Source organism: Musa acuminata, chromosome BXJ3-7 (assembly GCF_036884655.1).
Source record: "Musa acuminata AAA Group cultivar baxijiao chromosome BXJ3-7, Cavendish_Baxijiao_AAA, whole genome shotgun sequence".
NCBI lineage: Eukaryota > Viridiplantae > Streptophyta > Magnoliopsida > Zingiberales > Musaceae > Musa > Musa acuminata.
In genome coordinates, this window is record NC_088355.1 from 4,839,418 (window position 1) to 4,855,673 (window position 16,256).

Below are 16,256 nucleotides of genomic sequence, written 5' to 3' on the forward strand. Positions count from 1 at the left end.
CGCGGCTTTTTAGGTCTCGCTTGCGCTCGTCCTCCGTTTAAATCTACAAATCTATTTTTTTTGATACTTTTGAGGTAAAATCAACAGTAATTTTTATTTATTTTTAATTTTAAACGATATATATGATTTTTTTTCTCTCATAAATTTATTTTTTATATTAATTAAATATTAATTTAATTTTTAAAATCAGAATAACTCGTGAATGAAACGCTGTCGGTTCACGTAGAAACATCACATATGGTTAAGATGCATGGACGATAGAAGTTACATTTTTGGGCATTGCTATGATTGATTGTGTTAGTGCAAACAACTTTAAGTTCCGGCCTCGGGGCCGACGCGGCTTGGTTCGGGTTCGAATGATAGAGATCTTCCTGGGACGACCCTTGAGACTGCAAAGATCGACTACGGTGGTCCAATCGCGAAGGGATCATCGTTTCCTCCGAGAGGGGGCTCCTTGTCCGGGCGTTTAGTGGGAGGCATCCGTCTTCGCACCTGCACACAGGTCGGGTCGGGAGAGCTCGGCCCGACCCCTCCGACGATCAAGTTAGTGAATAGTCGCAGTGGATTTTTTTAGTTGTCCTCCTCCTTTTTTTTCTTTTATTTCCTCGGAGCGCGAGGGTTTTTATAGTGAAGGTTACCGTTGCCTGATGTGCCCGCTTGTAGGGAGCAGGGTCGTACTCCTAGTAACGTCTGACATCGATGTTGGCGTGGCGTGAAGGATCGAGCCTGAGCAGGATGTTAATGTGTCTCGGTCAGCGTTCCGGTCCGTGTTGACCAGGTACTATCAGGTTAACAGAGACGCGAGGCGTTATTAGCTGACGTCAACCCGAGTCTTATCGTCATTATTATCCTCATCAGATTGATTCACGCAACACTCCATGCACTTAAGTCACTGAGAAGACTTTTTTCTTGTTCTTTTCGGAGTAACATTTTATCTCCTCATTCTTACGATTGAAGTAAGCAATCAGGCAGCGAAATAATAATTAATGTTCTCGCCCTCTGCATAAAGATAAATGAATCTTTGAGAATACTGTAACCATTCTATTGGTTGACAGTGAGCTCGATGGTTTATTATGAGACAAAGGTGACATGAGAAGATGCTTGTTCGTGTTCATGCCTCAGACAGAAGCCCATAATTGTCCTGTTCATCCCGGCTTTGCAAGTTTCGATTCCTGCATAGCCAATCAACCTCACAGTGAATCTGAGAAGATTGCTTTAGTCACATTAAAAATTTATTTATTTTTTCCCTTCGTTTGAAAGGTTTTTGTTTTTTTATTCCCAAGATTATTAAAACGGTATCGATTTATAGGATAAATCAGCCTAATTTCTCGTATATAATATTTATTTATCGGTTATATGTCTTTGAATAGGCTTACATAAAAAATGTTATAATTGGGATAAATAGACTCAAAACCTAATATAAATTTATCTATATACAAAAATATAATTTTAAATATATATCCTTACTGATTTAGAATTAAAATATTTTTTATATCAATTATAACATTTAAAAAATATTATATTTCTATCAAAATATTTTTTAAAATTATATCAATATCAAAATATTGTCTTCTCAAAGATACTATAACTAAATAATTTGACCAATTCACCCTACGAATTGGTACTATTCCAGTTGTTTTACAAAGAATAATTTTAGAACAAATAGGGGCATTTTTGAGAAATTAAATTAATTAAATATCTATTGAAAAAAGCTCAAAAAATAGTCTTTTATGAAAAATTCATCCAATAACTTTATATATTCATGTATTCAATAAAAATATAAATTTATAAGTTTCAAATTAATAGAGAATACATAATCAATCAATTATTATTCAACACGTAATCAGTTGTGTCTAGGGTAAAAAGAAAATACGATGAAAACCTTCCACTTGTCTAACCATGTGAACAAAGGTTTAAGACAAATAGTTAGGAACATCTAACCATGTGAACAAAGGTTTAAGACAAATAGTTAGGAACAATCCTCTCTTATTGTTCACATAAATAAGAGACTATGAGAAAATTATTAAGAATAGTTAGAGACTATCTTCTCGTAGAATATTCTATAAAATATCATATATCCGTAAAATAAAAAATTAGATTAGAAAAATTATCTCAATCTTGTTCTTCGTTATGAGTTTTATATTTTCACGTTGGAGGCATCTTGAATTGTACGCATATAAGTTCGAATCATATCAAATTGATTAAGATGTCAAATTTTTTTAATAAAATTATTTTTAAATTTTATCAATGTATGACTAATCTTCATCCTCTCTTCAATCTTTACATAAAATAATTAAAGATAATATATAGCATAACACAATCTAATTTCACTGTGTTTACAGCGAGTGCAGGGTGGCGAGAGAGAGAGAGAGAGAGAGAGAGAGGTGGAAGAAGACATGGGATGATAAGGTGAAGGGGCGTTGTCATGGGGATGATGGTCACATCGCGAGAGAAGGCTTTCTTAAGGAAAAAGCCATCTAAGCTTTATAGCGCATGTTCTGCTGCTGGTCAACCCACAACTGTGCATCCATTGCTCCCACCTTTGTTTTCTGACGTGCTTCCTCACCATCTAATTCGTATCCCCGCTGTCTTAATAACACGCTATTTTTGGTCAGTTAATTCGGTTTTGTTTCTTCTTATGGTGGCTAACGTGCAATGCACGTGCCTATATCTATCGATTTCCAAGCTTGAATGAAAATTGTACGTACTTCCTATAAGTTAATTATAAATTATGCTTGTTAACGATATATATAATATATAAGATGTTGGTCACGTGAGTCGCATATGTTTGGTCGCAGCGGTGGGTTTGGTGCCAAAAACTTCACAACCCAGTTAAGCGGCACCCGGAAAAGATACCTTCTCGGAAAGATAGAAATCAGCGGTTCCCACCATGCGCTCTGATTCGTGGGGGGAGGAGAGGCAGACGAGAGAGGCGAGGGGTGACATGCGTATGAAAGCATCATCGCTGGTACGATTGCCCTTTTCCTCCGCCACCTTTTGGGGTGGGCGACGAAGGTCTCAAAGATGCCGGGCCGCCAGCAGTCGTTACATGGCCTGTCGGCAACGAGCCCCCACCTCCGCTGACATGCCGGCGATAACTGCATGGCTGTGCGTCTCAGCGACCTTTTCTTCCATCTTCTCTGTGCCAACTCGTGATGCCCGATCAATCAACGATCTCATAATGTCCAGGGGAACTAGGAAAAGGGGGAAAGGAAGAACAGCCCCACTGTCCCCATCAATCACCACCGGCATCCCCTCCCCTCCCCTCCCCTTCCTCATGCAAGCAGCAGCAGCCTTCCGCGACCAAACGCGAGAGGCGGTGAAGAAGAGGACTCAAAGGGTTCGCATGAGGCTGAAGGAAGAGAGCGATAGAGAGACAGAGCATCTCACAAGCCATCACGGATCTTCACACTCCATCATCTTCCAACAAAGACGACTTGCAGCTCAGATGCAACTTTTCCCAAAGTAATAGTTGTCTCCGAACCATTGATGGCAACTCGCTGCCTACAACCTGATGGCGACCCATCACGCTTTCCTCTCTTGTTACGTTCCTTTTCGATGCTAGTTCCTCTGGAGATGCTCAATAGATACCAGCCGGGATCACAACAGGGAATAAGAACACAGCAACTCGAGACATATTTCTTCAGGAGACCAGTCCGGGATGCATTTTACGCCACGTTAAATCGGAATTTTTCGGATGTCAATTTCAGTTCAGGTGACACTAACTTGGCCGTGAGTATACTGTTCTTCGGCATGTGACCGGAGTAACTTAGAGGAGTCGACTTACTCTGCAATCCAAATGAGGATCCAAGCATCTTCCAGAAGTCCAACAAAATCCTGACCCTTTCTTGTCATATTTTGGTGACTCCCATGTGAGTGTGAGGACCGACAGAGGGGAGGTGAAAGCATTAAAGAGCAAGAGATTTGTCCAACACCATAGATACAGAAATCTATTGTTGTTGTTGTTGTAATTATTATTATTGTATAAGAAACAAAATTGTAAACTGCATATTTGGGAAATTAAAGAAGAGGTGTTACTGCATGACAGAGTTGGCAACTGAGGGAGGAAGACAATCTCTGTGGAGGAGCACATTCAAGATCAGTAACCTAAAGCTGTTTATTCAGTGATGGTGATCGAGAATTTTATGTTTGTGTTCATCAACATAATGAGATCTTGCAACTTTGAAGCAGAGGGTAAGCCATTCTGCAACACTTGTTACTGGCAGAATTCAGGAGGATGAGAATAAAAATCTTTTGTTTTTGTTGAGGCATTGCTTGACATAGCCATGGATGCTGCTTGGGCACTACCTCCACAAGGACAGGGACTCGTCCAAGGCCCAGTTCATCAGTTGCAGCATGTTCACCTTTATCAGCAGAAGAAGCCCAGCAGCAAACACAGAGAAGCTCATGTGCCAGTTCTGACCCAGTCATTTTTTATCTGACAATTACATCAAATAGAATGTAGAATGCTCATGTGGTGAGGAATTATAGCATTTATTTATTTATTTATTCATTCATTCATTCCAAGAAGGATAAATCATGTGTATTGGGAGTGCCATCTCATCTATGGCACAGTGGTGATGTCTCTTCCAAGATCTGATAGACCATTTTATTGAGCCTTTTTTGTGATGCAGACAACTCAATTTGCTTCTCATCCTTTTGTTAACCATGATGAATGGATTCAGATCCCAGTCTTACTTCACATGATCATGCAGCAGTCTTCTCTGATCTTTATTGGGTATCATACTCCAAAGAAACTTTAGCCTCCTATCTCATCTTGGATTGGACCTTGAGAGGTTTCAGTGTTGAGAGTTCCAGAAGAGGAAGCAGCTGGTTTGCTATGATCTGTATGGGGCCAACACTTGTACCCATGCAGGAAAGTGAGGGCCAAGAGTAACATGGCATTCATGTGCAATACAGAGCTGTGTAGTCTGCCATCACAATTACCTGATGCATTTCCAATTTATTGCATCTACTGGCAACTGCACTCCATTGGTGATTCAGCAGCTTCATCTTTGTTCCTCACTGGTCCTTTTCTTTTGCTCAAGAACTCCATCTTCATCTTTGTTCCTCACTGGTATATTATAGTGTTTGTAAAACCTATTTGAAACATTGTAAATGGGTGTAATATAATCAAAACATAATAGAAATTATTTGATATATCATAATTTAAATATATATTTACAATAGTTTAAGAATAATATCACTAAAATAAAAAAAATATTATATTATTTTAGTCATCATAATAAAAATACCTGTATAAATAATCCAAATGAACTCATAACATCATCAAACCAATTATAAGTTAAAAAATATAATAATATAATAATCTACAAGTAATGATAATAAAAAATATATAATATAAAACCACTTATAATATTTTCAATAACGTTTATAATATTTTTAGTACCTTAATAAATATTATAAATGTAATTAAAAATACTATAAATGAGGTAAATAAAAATACAATCGCACAAAAGATTTCTTTATGTAGCTTTTTGTGTGAGCCTCTGAGATTGAAAGTGTTGTGAAGAGCGGGGAAAGGGGTCTGCGAGCGCTAAAAGAGTACAAAGTACGGGTGGCAGCGTTCCTCGTCTGCGACGAAGCACGGTGGACGAAGGTAGATGAAGCTGACCGCTAAAATGGCATTGAAAGGTGAGATGGATTGAAGCAGGCAGTGGGCGGGGAGGCACCACATGGTTTCTGCCACAACCATAGCCATGATGACACGAACCTCAGCAAGGGATCGTACCCTCGAGTACGGCGCACTACCCCTTCCTCTCATGCATGAAACTGGAAAGGACAGTGGTGACTGTCTCTCTGACGGCATCGGGGGGTTCTCGAAGAGCTCGGCAATAAGCTTTCCTGATGTTTAGATGTTCTGTATCGAAGTCTAATGCATAGGATTAGTTCTGATATATAGCTGAAGCTGAAGTAAGAATCATTAGGAACGCTGATCGACACAGTGTTCCTCGCGTGGATCTTTCTTTGCCTGTGCTATGGAGAAGAGCCGAGGGAACGGGAGCAAGGAGATGGTTCTTCCTGAGGAACCATTGGAGATCAAGTTGGCAGTGATCGATTAGCCACGGGGCGTGTCCGCCTTGCATGTCCTTTTGCACGGCCGCACCACCCGACACCACCCCGCCCCTATCCCGTCCTCTGCGTCCTTTTCCCTGCTCATCCCACCTCACCACATGCCCCTGTCCGTCCCTCTCACCTCTCCCACTTTGCCTCGCTTGCTAGCATTCATAACCCCGCCGACCTTCCTCTCTTTCTCATGCTCTCGATCTCTCGGCCTCTCGTCGTGGCGTGAGCGAGCGCAGCATAACAAACATGGTGATTAAGAAGCAGAACAAGCCGCCTCAGACCGCGGTGCTGAGGCAGATACTGAGGCGGTGTTCGGGCTCGGGGAGGGAGAAGGAGGAGGAGGAAGGGCTGCCGGTGGACGTGCCCAAGGGCCACTTCGTCGTCTACGTCGGCAAGAACCGGAGCCGCTTCATCGTGCCCATCTCCTACCTAGACCACCCCGAGTTCCAGGCCCTCCTCCGCCAGGCCGAGGAAGAGTTCGGCTTCGAGCACCATATGGGCCTCACTATCCCATGCGACGAGGTGGTCTTCCGCTCCCTCACCTCTGCCCTCAGGTGAAGTGGAAGTCAAGACCAAGAGCAGCAGAGGAGGCGACTCTGCTTCTGCTGACCTTTACGATCATCTCTCTCTCTCTCTCTCTCTCTCTCTCTCTAGTGTGTCTAGTCTACATCCAATCCAAACTTGGCCATTGTTCATGGTGTTCTTTTTGTGATAAATCATCATACCATAAAATCACATATGCACTTTTCTTCTGCTCGAGGAGATGAACGATGCTCAGCAGCCCATGTCGAAGCCTCCATCACACCATGAATGAGCTTTTGTACCCAAACAGTCACTTCCCTCGTGCTGATCAACCATGCTCTCCAGCGTCTATGAGACAAACTCTATATCTGGTATTGAGAAAGGGGGAGACGTGCAGCCAATCATTCACCCAAGGATACACCGGACATGTGAGCATGTAATCACGCAAAGCATTACGATGAGCTCGTATCACAAGGGCAACGTAGCGGTGGGAAGGGAACGAGACGAGAGGAGGAGGGTCCATGTACTTACTACAGCACATCGATCGATGCTGCAGCACTCCTTACTACGTGACGCCATGAGAGATGCTCAGTGCTCGACTGCCACGCCACTATAACGTTGTCCCGGCCGTGCACATGACATGCTCCTCGCAAGCGCCTTTCCTGCGATCACCATTACCAGGATCAAATAGGGGTCCCCCGATCTTTGTCGATCATCATCTCTCACGAGCTGTGTCACGGTGGATGAAGAGTTCAGGTAGCTAAGCGCATGCACTCCTTCCTCTTCCCTGCCATGGCTCAGTGCATATATAAGCCTTTAACCTTCCTGGGTTCTAATTTTCCTGAGCACCAATCCACGCCTTCTACGTCAAAGACTTAGTTGGCAAGGCCGATCGATGAGCCAGATGAGCGACCGATCGAGCAGCCAATTAAAGAAGCTCCAAAGTCCTACGGCATCCGGATATTAAGTGCTTGATTGGATCCTCGAACATGGGCAGGACATGCTTTTCACTGTTCGAGTCGGTGTACCAACAAGGTGTTCGGCAGAAGGACATTATGGTGGATACCACAGACTTCGTTTACGCAGTTGTCTAAGATATGAGAGATTTATGCGCAAATAGAAAGGGATGTTCGAATATTTATCATTTATTTATTTATTTATTTTTAAAGTGACGTGCGTTTAATTCTCCTTAATGTCTTGTTGATTCGTGCAGCGGACTCCGAGAGAGAGAGAGAGAGAGAGAGAGAGAGATGAGCAAGTTATATATGCCTTGGTTAATCGTTAAGGCTTCACAGTACAATAAGGAAACATCTATTTTTTTGGATGGAGCTGATGCTTGCAGTGGAACGTACGATCGTGTCCTCCATCACCATTCCGAGAGTCGGCGGGCCTCAGGTGGGCTCTACAGTTCTGAGCAAGAGACCATTGCCCTCCCTTTGACCCTTGACGTGATCGCTTCAACCGTCCTTCGATATTAAGTATGCAGCACGCAAAGAGTGAAGAGCGTGTGATTGCTTCGTTTTGTTTTCTCAGTAGAAATAACATTAGAAAGCCAACTTTTGGATGGACCTCCGGCAATTTGCATTGAGGTTCAGCAGATGGGCTTCTAGGAGAGACGGTGGCGGTGTAGAAGCGGCAGTGAGTCAGCGGCGTGCAGCCACTGGCCGACGGCGCAGCAACAGGAAGAAGCGCGGGAGAGCTTCTCCGAGTCATCGAGATTATAATCTGGGAACCTCGAAGAAGAAGAAGAAGAAGAAGAGGAGGAGATGAGGTGGAGGAGGTCCTCGAAGAGGGACTCGTCGCAGGGGAGGGAGAGTGGGCCGGGGCGGGAGGCGAAGCCGTACTCCTCCTCGGCCTGGCGGAGCAGATCCCGGAAAGCGGGGTGGTTGAGATGCGACGCCCGCACCACGAACCGCCTCGAGCTGCTCCCCACGCACACCGCCACGTGCCCCGCCGGCACGTCCGACGGCGCCGCCGCCCTCCGCCTCCATTGCCGCAGCGTCTGCCGCAGCCGAACTATGTGCCGGATCTTGCTGCACTTCTCACTACCTCCTCCTCCTGCATCCATCTCTCTTCCTTCCTCCTCTCACGAAGACGATGCAGAGGGCTTTATAAGAGTCTGTCTGCTCGGAGTAAATCATTCCCTTTCATTATCTCATCGTATTATAACGACAAGAAGTGTACAGTCTTCTTTGTCGGGTGTCCGAAGCGCTGCTGACCCGACAAGTGTGATGGGATCGGCCGAAGGTGAAGAAGAGACGTCACAAAGAGAGAGGACTACTTAGTCGTCATCTTCTCTTTGATCGAACAACAGTCAACCTTACCTCGAGACTCGAGTAAAGAGCTTGCGGTTTTCGAACAATACATGGGAGCGTGGGAGATCGAGCATCCAATGTTTGATATCTAAAACAAGTAATAAGGTACACAATATGGTTTTGGATAACGTCGCTCTCCAATTTACATATCTGCACTGTGCAGTGGAAAAGCTGGTAGCTTTCAGATCAATCTGCTCAACGTAGTATCAGTCACGTCCCGTTTGCTTTCTGATCTCAAACGACGCTTTACTGCGACATATGGTCATACAGTCGATGTTGGTGGAGAAGATTTGCTCTATTCATACAGCTACAGAATCTTCATCATCGTCAACCATCGTCGTATAGGTCCATTAAGAATTAATCTGCTAAATGTCGACCGGAGCAAAAGCATTCACATGCGTAGACCCGATGATCTAATCCTATACGTATGAAGACGTCGATAGATGTGTCGTGTGTTTGGAGTGGAGGAATTCGGCATCGGTTGACTCTTCCAAGCGTAAAACAGAGAACACTTGAGAAGAGCAAGGCATGAAATCTTGGAATCGGCAGGGCCCGAGTGGACGTTGCACGTCGAGTCGTCCAGCTGATCTTGCTTTTGGCGTCAGGACGAGCATATGAGATAGGCGAGGAATTTACACGCCGAAAGGGATGCACGCATGCATGCATGTAGGTGTAGGAGCATTTGCACCGGTGGAAGGATGGCACTGACGGTGGGCTGTCGGCAGTGAGTGCACGGAGACCTCTTTTTGGCTGCTGGAAAACATGCTCTTCATCTTCTGCTACGACGTCTCGCCATCCCCCACCGGCTCGCTATCTTGATGTCTTGCTCTTTTGTCTCGATTCCCAGAAAACAAGGCGTCGACCGTGCATTCTTGGAGCCGCAGCAGTTGGCATGTGGACTACGACTTGATCGGTGGAAGCTGCTCATAATGCCTTGTTTTCCTTTTCCTTCCCATACCCATCGCTGGACAAGGAAGGAGATGGGCGAGGCAAGATGGCGGTACTGCACAGGACCCACCAACTTTGCTTCGTGTGCAAGGAGATTCCGAGATAGAGAGAGAGAGAGAGAGAGAGAGAGAGAGAGAGAGAGAGAGAGAGTTATGGCGTGGCTTTAGGACTGATCGATAACTCAACTAGGTAGAAATGTGAAACAGTTGGCATGAGGGGGAAGTGATAGGAATGGATGGGATACCAGACCCGAGAGCCATGTGCTTGCTCTGAATTATTGTCATGTCTACGTCTACCAGAGAACAGGCAGAATCCCGGGCTTGCAGGCATCCTTCTAATTACATGTGGTAGGTGTAGAGTGAACTCACTCCACAGGTGCGGCGGCCATGATTTGGTGCTCTCTCTCTGTCTCTCTCTCTCTAGCTGAACGTAATTGGCATTAGATTCTGTCGTGCAGGAAAGCAAGTGTCGTTTCAACATGGACGTAGGGGGTGACCATTGCTTCTGGTTTCATGATCGTAATTTTTTTATTTGGCAACTCTCAGTTCCTCTTCCATCAAATTTGAAATCAGAATCAAATCGATTTCAAAGGTTTAGTTTTGGTTTTGATTCGGTCCACTGATTTTCATCCATTAAAAAAATAAAATAATTTACTATAATTCGATAAAAAAATTAAATTACTTTGCTAAAATTAAAACTCGGGTAAATAGACTTTTAAGTCTACGATATTAACCATTATACTATGAAATATATTTTTTATTTTTTTGGTATTTAATTAGTTTGAATTGTTGGCTCCTAAAATTGAAACCGTATGATCTCGATTCCGATTGACCAAGATCGATTCCGAATCCAAGCTGTTGACGAGATTCGATTCTGATTCCTAGCTGATTCAATTATAATTTTAATTTAAATTGAACCATCATCACGACCTAAATGGAGGGTCCTAACTATTCAATTATGAAGCGAACTTGATGCAGTCGATATAGGACACGGAATGAGTGGGTTCAAATAGAAAGCCAGATGTGCTTTGAAATGAACCGTGGAAGCACCCTCTCTCATCTTCTCCCATCATGGTGTACCCTTTTGGCGGTGGGTGGGTGCAACCAGTCATCACCAACGAGGATCACGAGTTCTGCGGCGAAAGCACACACCTGCCTTTTGTGGTTCACACATCACCCATCCAACAACCCACGTGCAATTAATTGCAAAGACGAAGTCAGTGACCCAACTCAAATCAGATTCTCCATCTAATATAATTCAGATACTGTTTGACTTTGACAATATTCTTGAACAATATCCAATAAAGCACGCACCCCACACCGATAATATATAACCACGCATAATTCAAATATCCATCATGGAATGAACAAACCACTGTTCATCGATCAATTCCATACACTCAGACAGCTACCTTTGATCCCAATTTGCAATGGCGAGATCCACTGACCTAAAATCCATACACTCGAAAGGTACCTTTCATCCCGATTTGCGATCGTGAGATCCACTGACCTAAAAGAAGGAGCCTTCGGGAGGCTGGACCAATTTCCGGTTCTGTGATACCGCCATTTCTTTCTTAAGCTGTGTCAAGATGTACTCCATCGTGTAATCACGTTGCCAGTTGCCCAGAACCGGAAATTTCCTTGGATCTACCTGCGTTTATGGGGTCAAACATCAGTTTCCAAACAAAAGTAGTTCCACAAGGCACATGTATCATTGAACCATATAGAATTACCAATCCTGTGTCAGGATTGACACAAGTCATGTTAACGCGTGAATGGAACCGAACGCTAGGTGGTTTATCGGGATAGTCCTTGTCGCAGAACAGCTTCAACTGATAGATCCGACCCTCATGGACGGTCTGTGAGAGAATAGCAGCACAAGTGATGAAACTAGTTCAAATGGATCAAGCTATTAATGTTGAAACTGGAGTCTCTCACATTATGAGGACCGATTATTGTTCCAGTCCAGGAGCGCATGTAAATGTCATCTCCGTCATCCATGCCATAGCTTACGGTCCCATCTCCTATGCCCTTTTCTCCTCGTTCAAGCTCTTCGAGCAACCTGAAGTTCCGAGGAACTGCAAGCAAAGTGAATGAAGATAGAGCTAACATATTGACTCAAAATGAAAAAAAAGTTTATGATGAAATGCAATATTGTAAAGTTATTAACACTGCCATGAATCTCCAATCACACATCCTAACACTGTTGAATTTACAAGGAATGACGCAAGCACCAAAAAAGAATAACTGAGAGAATGATAGATTGACATAAATAACAAAATAAATTATGTAAGAAGAGAAAACAAAACGTCCAAGCTAAACTACTAGAAATTCATTCTGAATGTGCAAGGATTCAATAATCAATAAAACCAATCTGATCCTAGTTTTCTTCCTATACATAATTCTGCTATACCAACCACATTGACAATATGTTGGGTAGATTTGGTCAAACTCTTCAGTCATCACTCTGGCCCAACGAGGCTTAATCGATGTTCGTCTTCGCCTGAACCCACCTAATGGTCATACAGCTGAGACAGATCCTAACTGACGTAACAGGAAGAACATAAGAGAGACAAAATAAGAAACCAAGGTGAAAGGACTGAAAAATTCTATCAATGCCAATGAACCACACAGCAAGTTGAAGAGTCTAGTGAGTGTTGAAATTTGCTCCGCTTGATGACCTTGGTAGCTGGCATGGTAAGAGATCAATATGTCACACTGGAGCTGTCCAGATGGGAGAGTAAGGTGAAAAAGAGGAGAGAAAAAGTAGAAAAGAATAAAGGAAACAAGAAGAAAAAAGAGGGATAGAGGGAAGTAGAGATAAGGTGAGAACTTAAGATTTCATAACGGGTGAATAAAGCATCAAAATTTAAGAGCCTAAACCTACATCATAGTTCATGAGGTAGTATTTCAGGTTGAACAATTCAATCATTACTCCTTGATGCTAATGCCCCAATAACACATTTAAAAATATGTTCAACTCCAGTACCTTTTGTCATCAGGCCTGGTCTTCAAGGAATTGATACTAAAAGAAAAAGCGATATAGTACATCACTATACGGATTTGAATTGCTATAAATGGTCATGATTATCATAAAGTATTTTTGTATCTTGCAAAACTATAAATAAGACATGAAACTCTAAGAGGTCTCCACAGCATTAGGATCTTCCATGAGAACTTGTAGTAAACATAAAATATTTGAATTTTGAATCTTCCATGAGATTAAACCAACACTGATGAAACTGATTAGCACCTTCTCAATTCCACTAGCTTTCGATAAAATTGAATAACTACTACTGAAAAACATCGATTTAACATAAAAACCTTATTATAGACTTGTTTTAAACTTTCACAAGTTTGGTCATAGATGAATACCAATCAGAGAAAAAGGTTTACTGTCTGTAACATTATTCTGAAATTTAACTAGTGTGTATCATATGTTAGAGAGGTAATCTGCACAATAACTATGGGAAGCATAAGCTTCTTAACTAATCTTCGAAACTTCTAAAGTCAAAACATGAACGTTCTAGGCAATTTTATCGAGTAGTAAGATAACTTGCAGCATCTACACATGACATATCCATTAAAAAAATGCTTAGAAAAAAATGACTACATTCTCCAAAGTTTTAGTCAAAACAAATAATTACCCTTCCTAACACATTAATGCTGACAACTATTTTACCATGGTACAAAAACCTTAGGTATAACATGAAAAAGTAGATTTGTTCAGTTTCTTATTTCATTCTATGAAAAAGAGAATCAGATAGCTCACAGAGACAGTTGGTCTTACACCAAATTACACAAGCCCAAACGAATGGATCATGGGAAATAAGTTTGGAACTTTTACCTTAACAATCCTCTCTGGAATTCATAACCACTCTATGGTAAGAAAAGACGGATACAAACATGGAAGAAGAATATGACAGGTTTGAGACCTTCCATCACTGTTATTGATCTCATATCTAAGCTAAATCCATTTGTGGTAATGTTATTACCACTAATCCTATTTTTCCTAGTGCTTTCAACTTGTGGTCATGATATTCAATAGATGTTGTCAAAGTATGGCCTGATAGAAAGTATTATAATTAATCCTCAATACCTCTCAGTAACAACAAAAAATCAAACTACTTTCCATTAGCTAAGGGACGATCCAAAACTACTTTTTATATTCCTCTAGAGAAGGCAATGATATTAAGGCCACCAAGGAAAAATGTTTGATAAGAATCATGAAGGAACTCTGACATCTATAGTTGCACATACAAAAGTTATGATCCTCTCTAACGGTGACCAAGACCATACGATACAATAAATTATTTGTTCTTCTTTAACAATTCTTAGCGATCTTATAGTTGCTTTTACAAATCTATAAAAGTTAGGTAAAGAAAGACAAGAACGTCTCTCGGTGGAACGAGTATCCACAGATCATCAGAGAAGTTGCAGCCTATTGCATATCCACGTCGCAGGGTCAAAATCCCGGAAAGTCTATCAAAAGAAACACATGATAGATGGGTTATGCCCTAGAAGATTGAAATGAGGTACATCCACCGGTTCCTCGTTCCCTCTGACTGACATACAAAGTGTCAATTTGGGATCTTTTCAACACCATCAACAGAAGGAACGATCATGACGTTTCTTTCATCTAAGACAAACTCTTGTGATCTGATTGAAGAAACCCCCTCGTGAGAAAGGAGCCACGAAGCACTCGCGGATGGATCGATAAGAAACCCTAATCATCCATGTTAGAAGAAAAGACAGGAAAGCATGACGAGAAAAGGATTCTCACCGACGACGCTGGATCCACCGGAGCCACCGAGCGTCATTGATGAGAACTTCTACGCTGGATGATTCCCCTCGAGCTTCGTCGTCTCCCCGCGACCACGGGTGACGGCAGGCGAAGAAGATATATGGCCACGAATGGAATGGGGCGTTCCTTGTGGATTCCGTGCGTATAGCAACATCGTAAAAGTATATTATTTCTATACATATACCTATTAAATTATGTTAGATGGCATTATTTTAGCGTACCCCCTCAAATATTTTTATTTATATCAAATGCTAAAAAAAAAAATAACTAAGGGAGGAAAGGAGACATGAATGAGGTAATATGTGCACGACGACATAGACGATCAAGAGAGGATGATCGATTGGACGAAAAGGGGTGATTCACAACATGAAAGATGATGATCGATAAAGGTAGAATGATTATTTAAAAAAAAAATTATTTTAAACTTTCTTAATATTATACGAGAAATTTCTAAACTTAGGAATTTATTCTCGAAATTTACCTAATTTATGTTTAAGATTATGTGAGAAAATACTTTTTAATTTCACTTATTATGAAAAAAATCAAAACCTTCTTAATTTTCATAGGAAACTACTTAAACTCTTATATAAATTATTTTATAGAATATTAAAATATATAATAGGATTGATAATCAAGTTTGATGATGACTTAAAATAATTAAGATTTGGTTATGTTACAACGTTTTGATATCATAAAAAAGTATTATAGTCGGATAATATTCATCTTTAATTATTATTATCTTTTATGATAATATAAAAATATTATAAGGTTTCTCAAAATAGATATGTCTGAATTTAAGTATTTGTGATAAAATGATGACACATTATACTTTGTTATAATATATATCAAAATAATCATTATTTTGATTCATAATTATTTTAAAAATAAAAAAATATTTTATAAAAATATCAAAACTTGTGATAAGTTTAATAATAAATGTTGATTCGGATTTAAATTAGACTTTAATTATAAAAAATATTCATCTCAATAAGGGCTTGACGCGTGACAATCAACGCAAGGAGGATACGAGACAAATGCTAAATAAATATTTTATAAAAATATTCTGTGTATACCTTAGAATATTTTTTCAGGATAAATTTACTAAAAAGGTCCAACTGATCACAAAGGTAAGTGATTGTTTACTTAAAAATATTCATATTTCGTGACTAATTAGATCATCGAAAAGATTATATGGAGAACCACACTCAATCTAAATTGTTGTATAGGTTGACCAAGACAACTAAGCCTCTTTTTTAATCATATTAGATTTTTTATACACATGAGTTTTAATTGAGTCATATTGATTTAGTCATCACTGATACTTCCCATGTCATCACCTACAAGTTATCCCATTTCGATTGAAGGGACTCACCTACCAAGGTGATATCCTTAACATAGTGAAGGGCACCATCCTACTTTTGTATAGGTCATAGATAAACTAGTGTCTTGACCTTTTATTGACCATCGTTATTCTAACTCTTCGAGGGGCTTTATTATAGGAACCTTCCCAACACGAGTAACTCGTGGTGGCATAATCACTCTTAAATGGGTAGGTTATCCTAAAACTACTAATATGATAGT

General features: G+C 41.0%; 3 protein-coding genes across 3 annotated transcripts; 1 reads left to right on the plus strand and 2 right to left on the minus strand.

Moving 5' to 3' along the window:
- Nucleotides 1-5,978: 5,978 nt before the first annotated feature.
- LOC135642617 (protein SMALL AUXIN UP-REGULATED RNA 51-like) lies at nucleotides 5,979-6,726 on the plus strand. The gene has a single exon (XM_065158911.1). The coding sequence runs from the start codon at nucleotides 6,334-6,336 to the stop codon at nucleotides 6,643-6,645; it is 312 nt and encodes a 103-aa protein (XP_065014983.1). The 5' UTR covers nucleotides 5,979-6,333; the 3' UTR covers nucleotides 6,646-6,726.
- Nucleotides 6,727-7,860: 1,134 nt separating this feature from the next.
- Nucleotides 7,861-8,721, minus strand: LOC103991073 (indole-3-acetic acid-induced protein ARG7-like). The gene has a single exon (XM_009410438.3). The coding sequence runs from the start codon at nucleotides 8,675-8,677 to the stop codon at nucleotides 8,216-8,218; it is 462 nt and encodes a 153-aa protein (XP_009408713.2). The 5' UTR covers nucleotides 8,678-8,721; the 3' UTR covers nucleotides 7,861-8,215.
- Nucleotides 8,722-11,168: 2,447 nt separating this feature from the next.
- On the minus strand, nucleotides 11,169-14,815 carry LOC135642485 (ubiquitin-conjugating enzyme E2 variant 1C-like). Its single transcript, XM_065158678.1, has 4 exons — nucleotides 14,655-14,815; nucleotides 11,810-11,949; nucleotides 11,605-11,730; nucleotides 11,169-11,522 (listed from the first exon to the last, which is right to left on the minus strand). Exons 1-4 carry the CDS (start codon nucleotides 14,689-14,691, stop codon nucleotides 11,382-11,384), a joined length of 444 nt encoding a protein of 147 aa, XP_065014750.1. The 5' UTR covers nucleotides 14,692-14,815; the 3' UTR covers nucleotides 11,169-11,381.
- Between the last annotated feature and the right edge of the window lie 1,441 nt (nucleotides 14,816-16,256).

What these genes read in the sequence shown, in the direction of transcription:
- LOC103991073 (XM_009410438.3), bottom strand. Translation starts at nt 8,677, where the DNA reads ATGGATGCAGGAGGAGGAGGTAGTGAGAAGTGCAGCAAGATCCGGCAC.
- LOC135642617 (XM_065158911.1), top strand. Translation starts at nt 6,334, where the DNA reads ATGGTGATTAAGAAGCAGAACAAGCCGCCTCAGACCGCGGTGCTGAGG.
- LOC135642485 (XM_065158678.1), bottom strand. Translation starts at nt 14,691, where the DNA reads ATGACGCTCGGTGGCTCCGGTGGATCCAGCGTCGTCG. An exon ending in CGGTGGATCCAGCGTCGTCG is followed by an intron (nt 11,950 to 14,654) that starts GTGAGAATCCTT and finishes CTTTGCTTGCAG; the next exon opens with TTCCTCGGAACTTCAGGTTG. An exon ending in CAATAATCGGTCCTCATAAT is followed by an intron (nt 11,731 to 11,809) that starts GTGAGAGACTCC and finishes ATTCTCTCACAG; the next exon opens with ACCGTCCATGAGGGTCGGAT.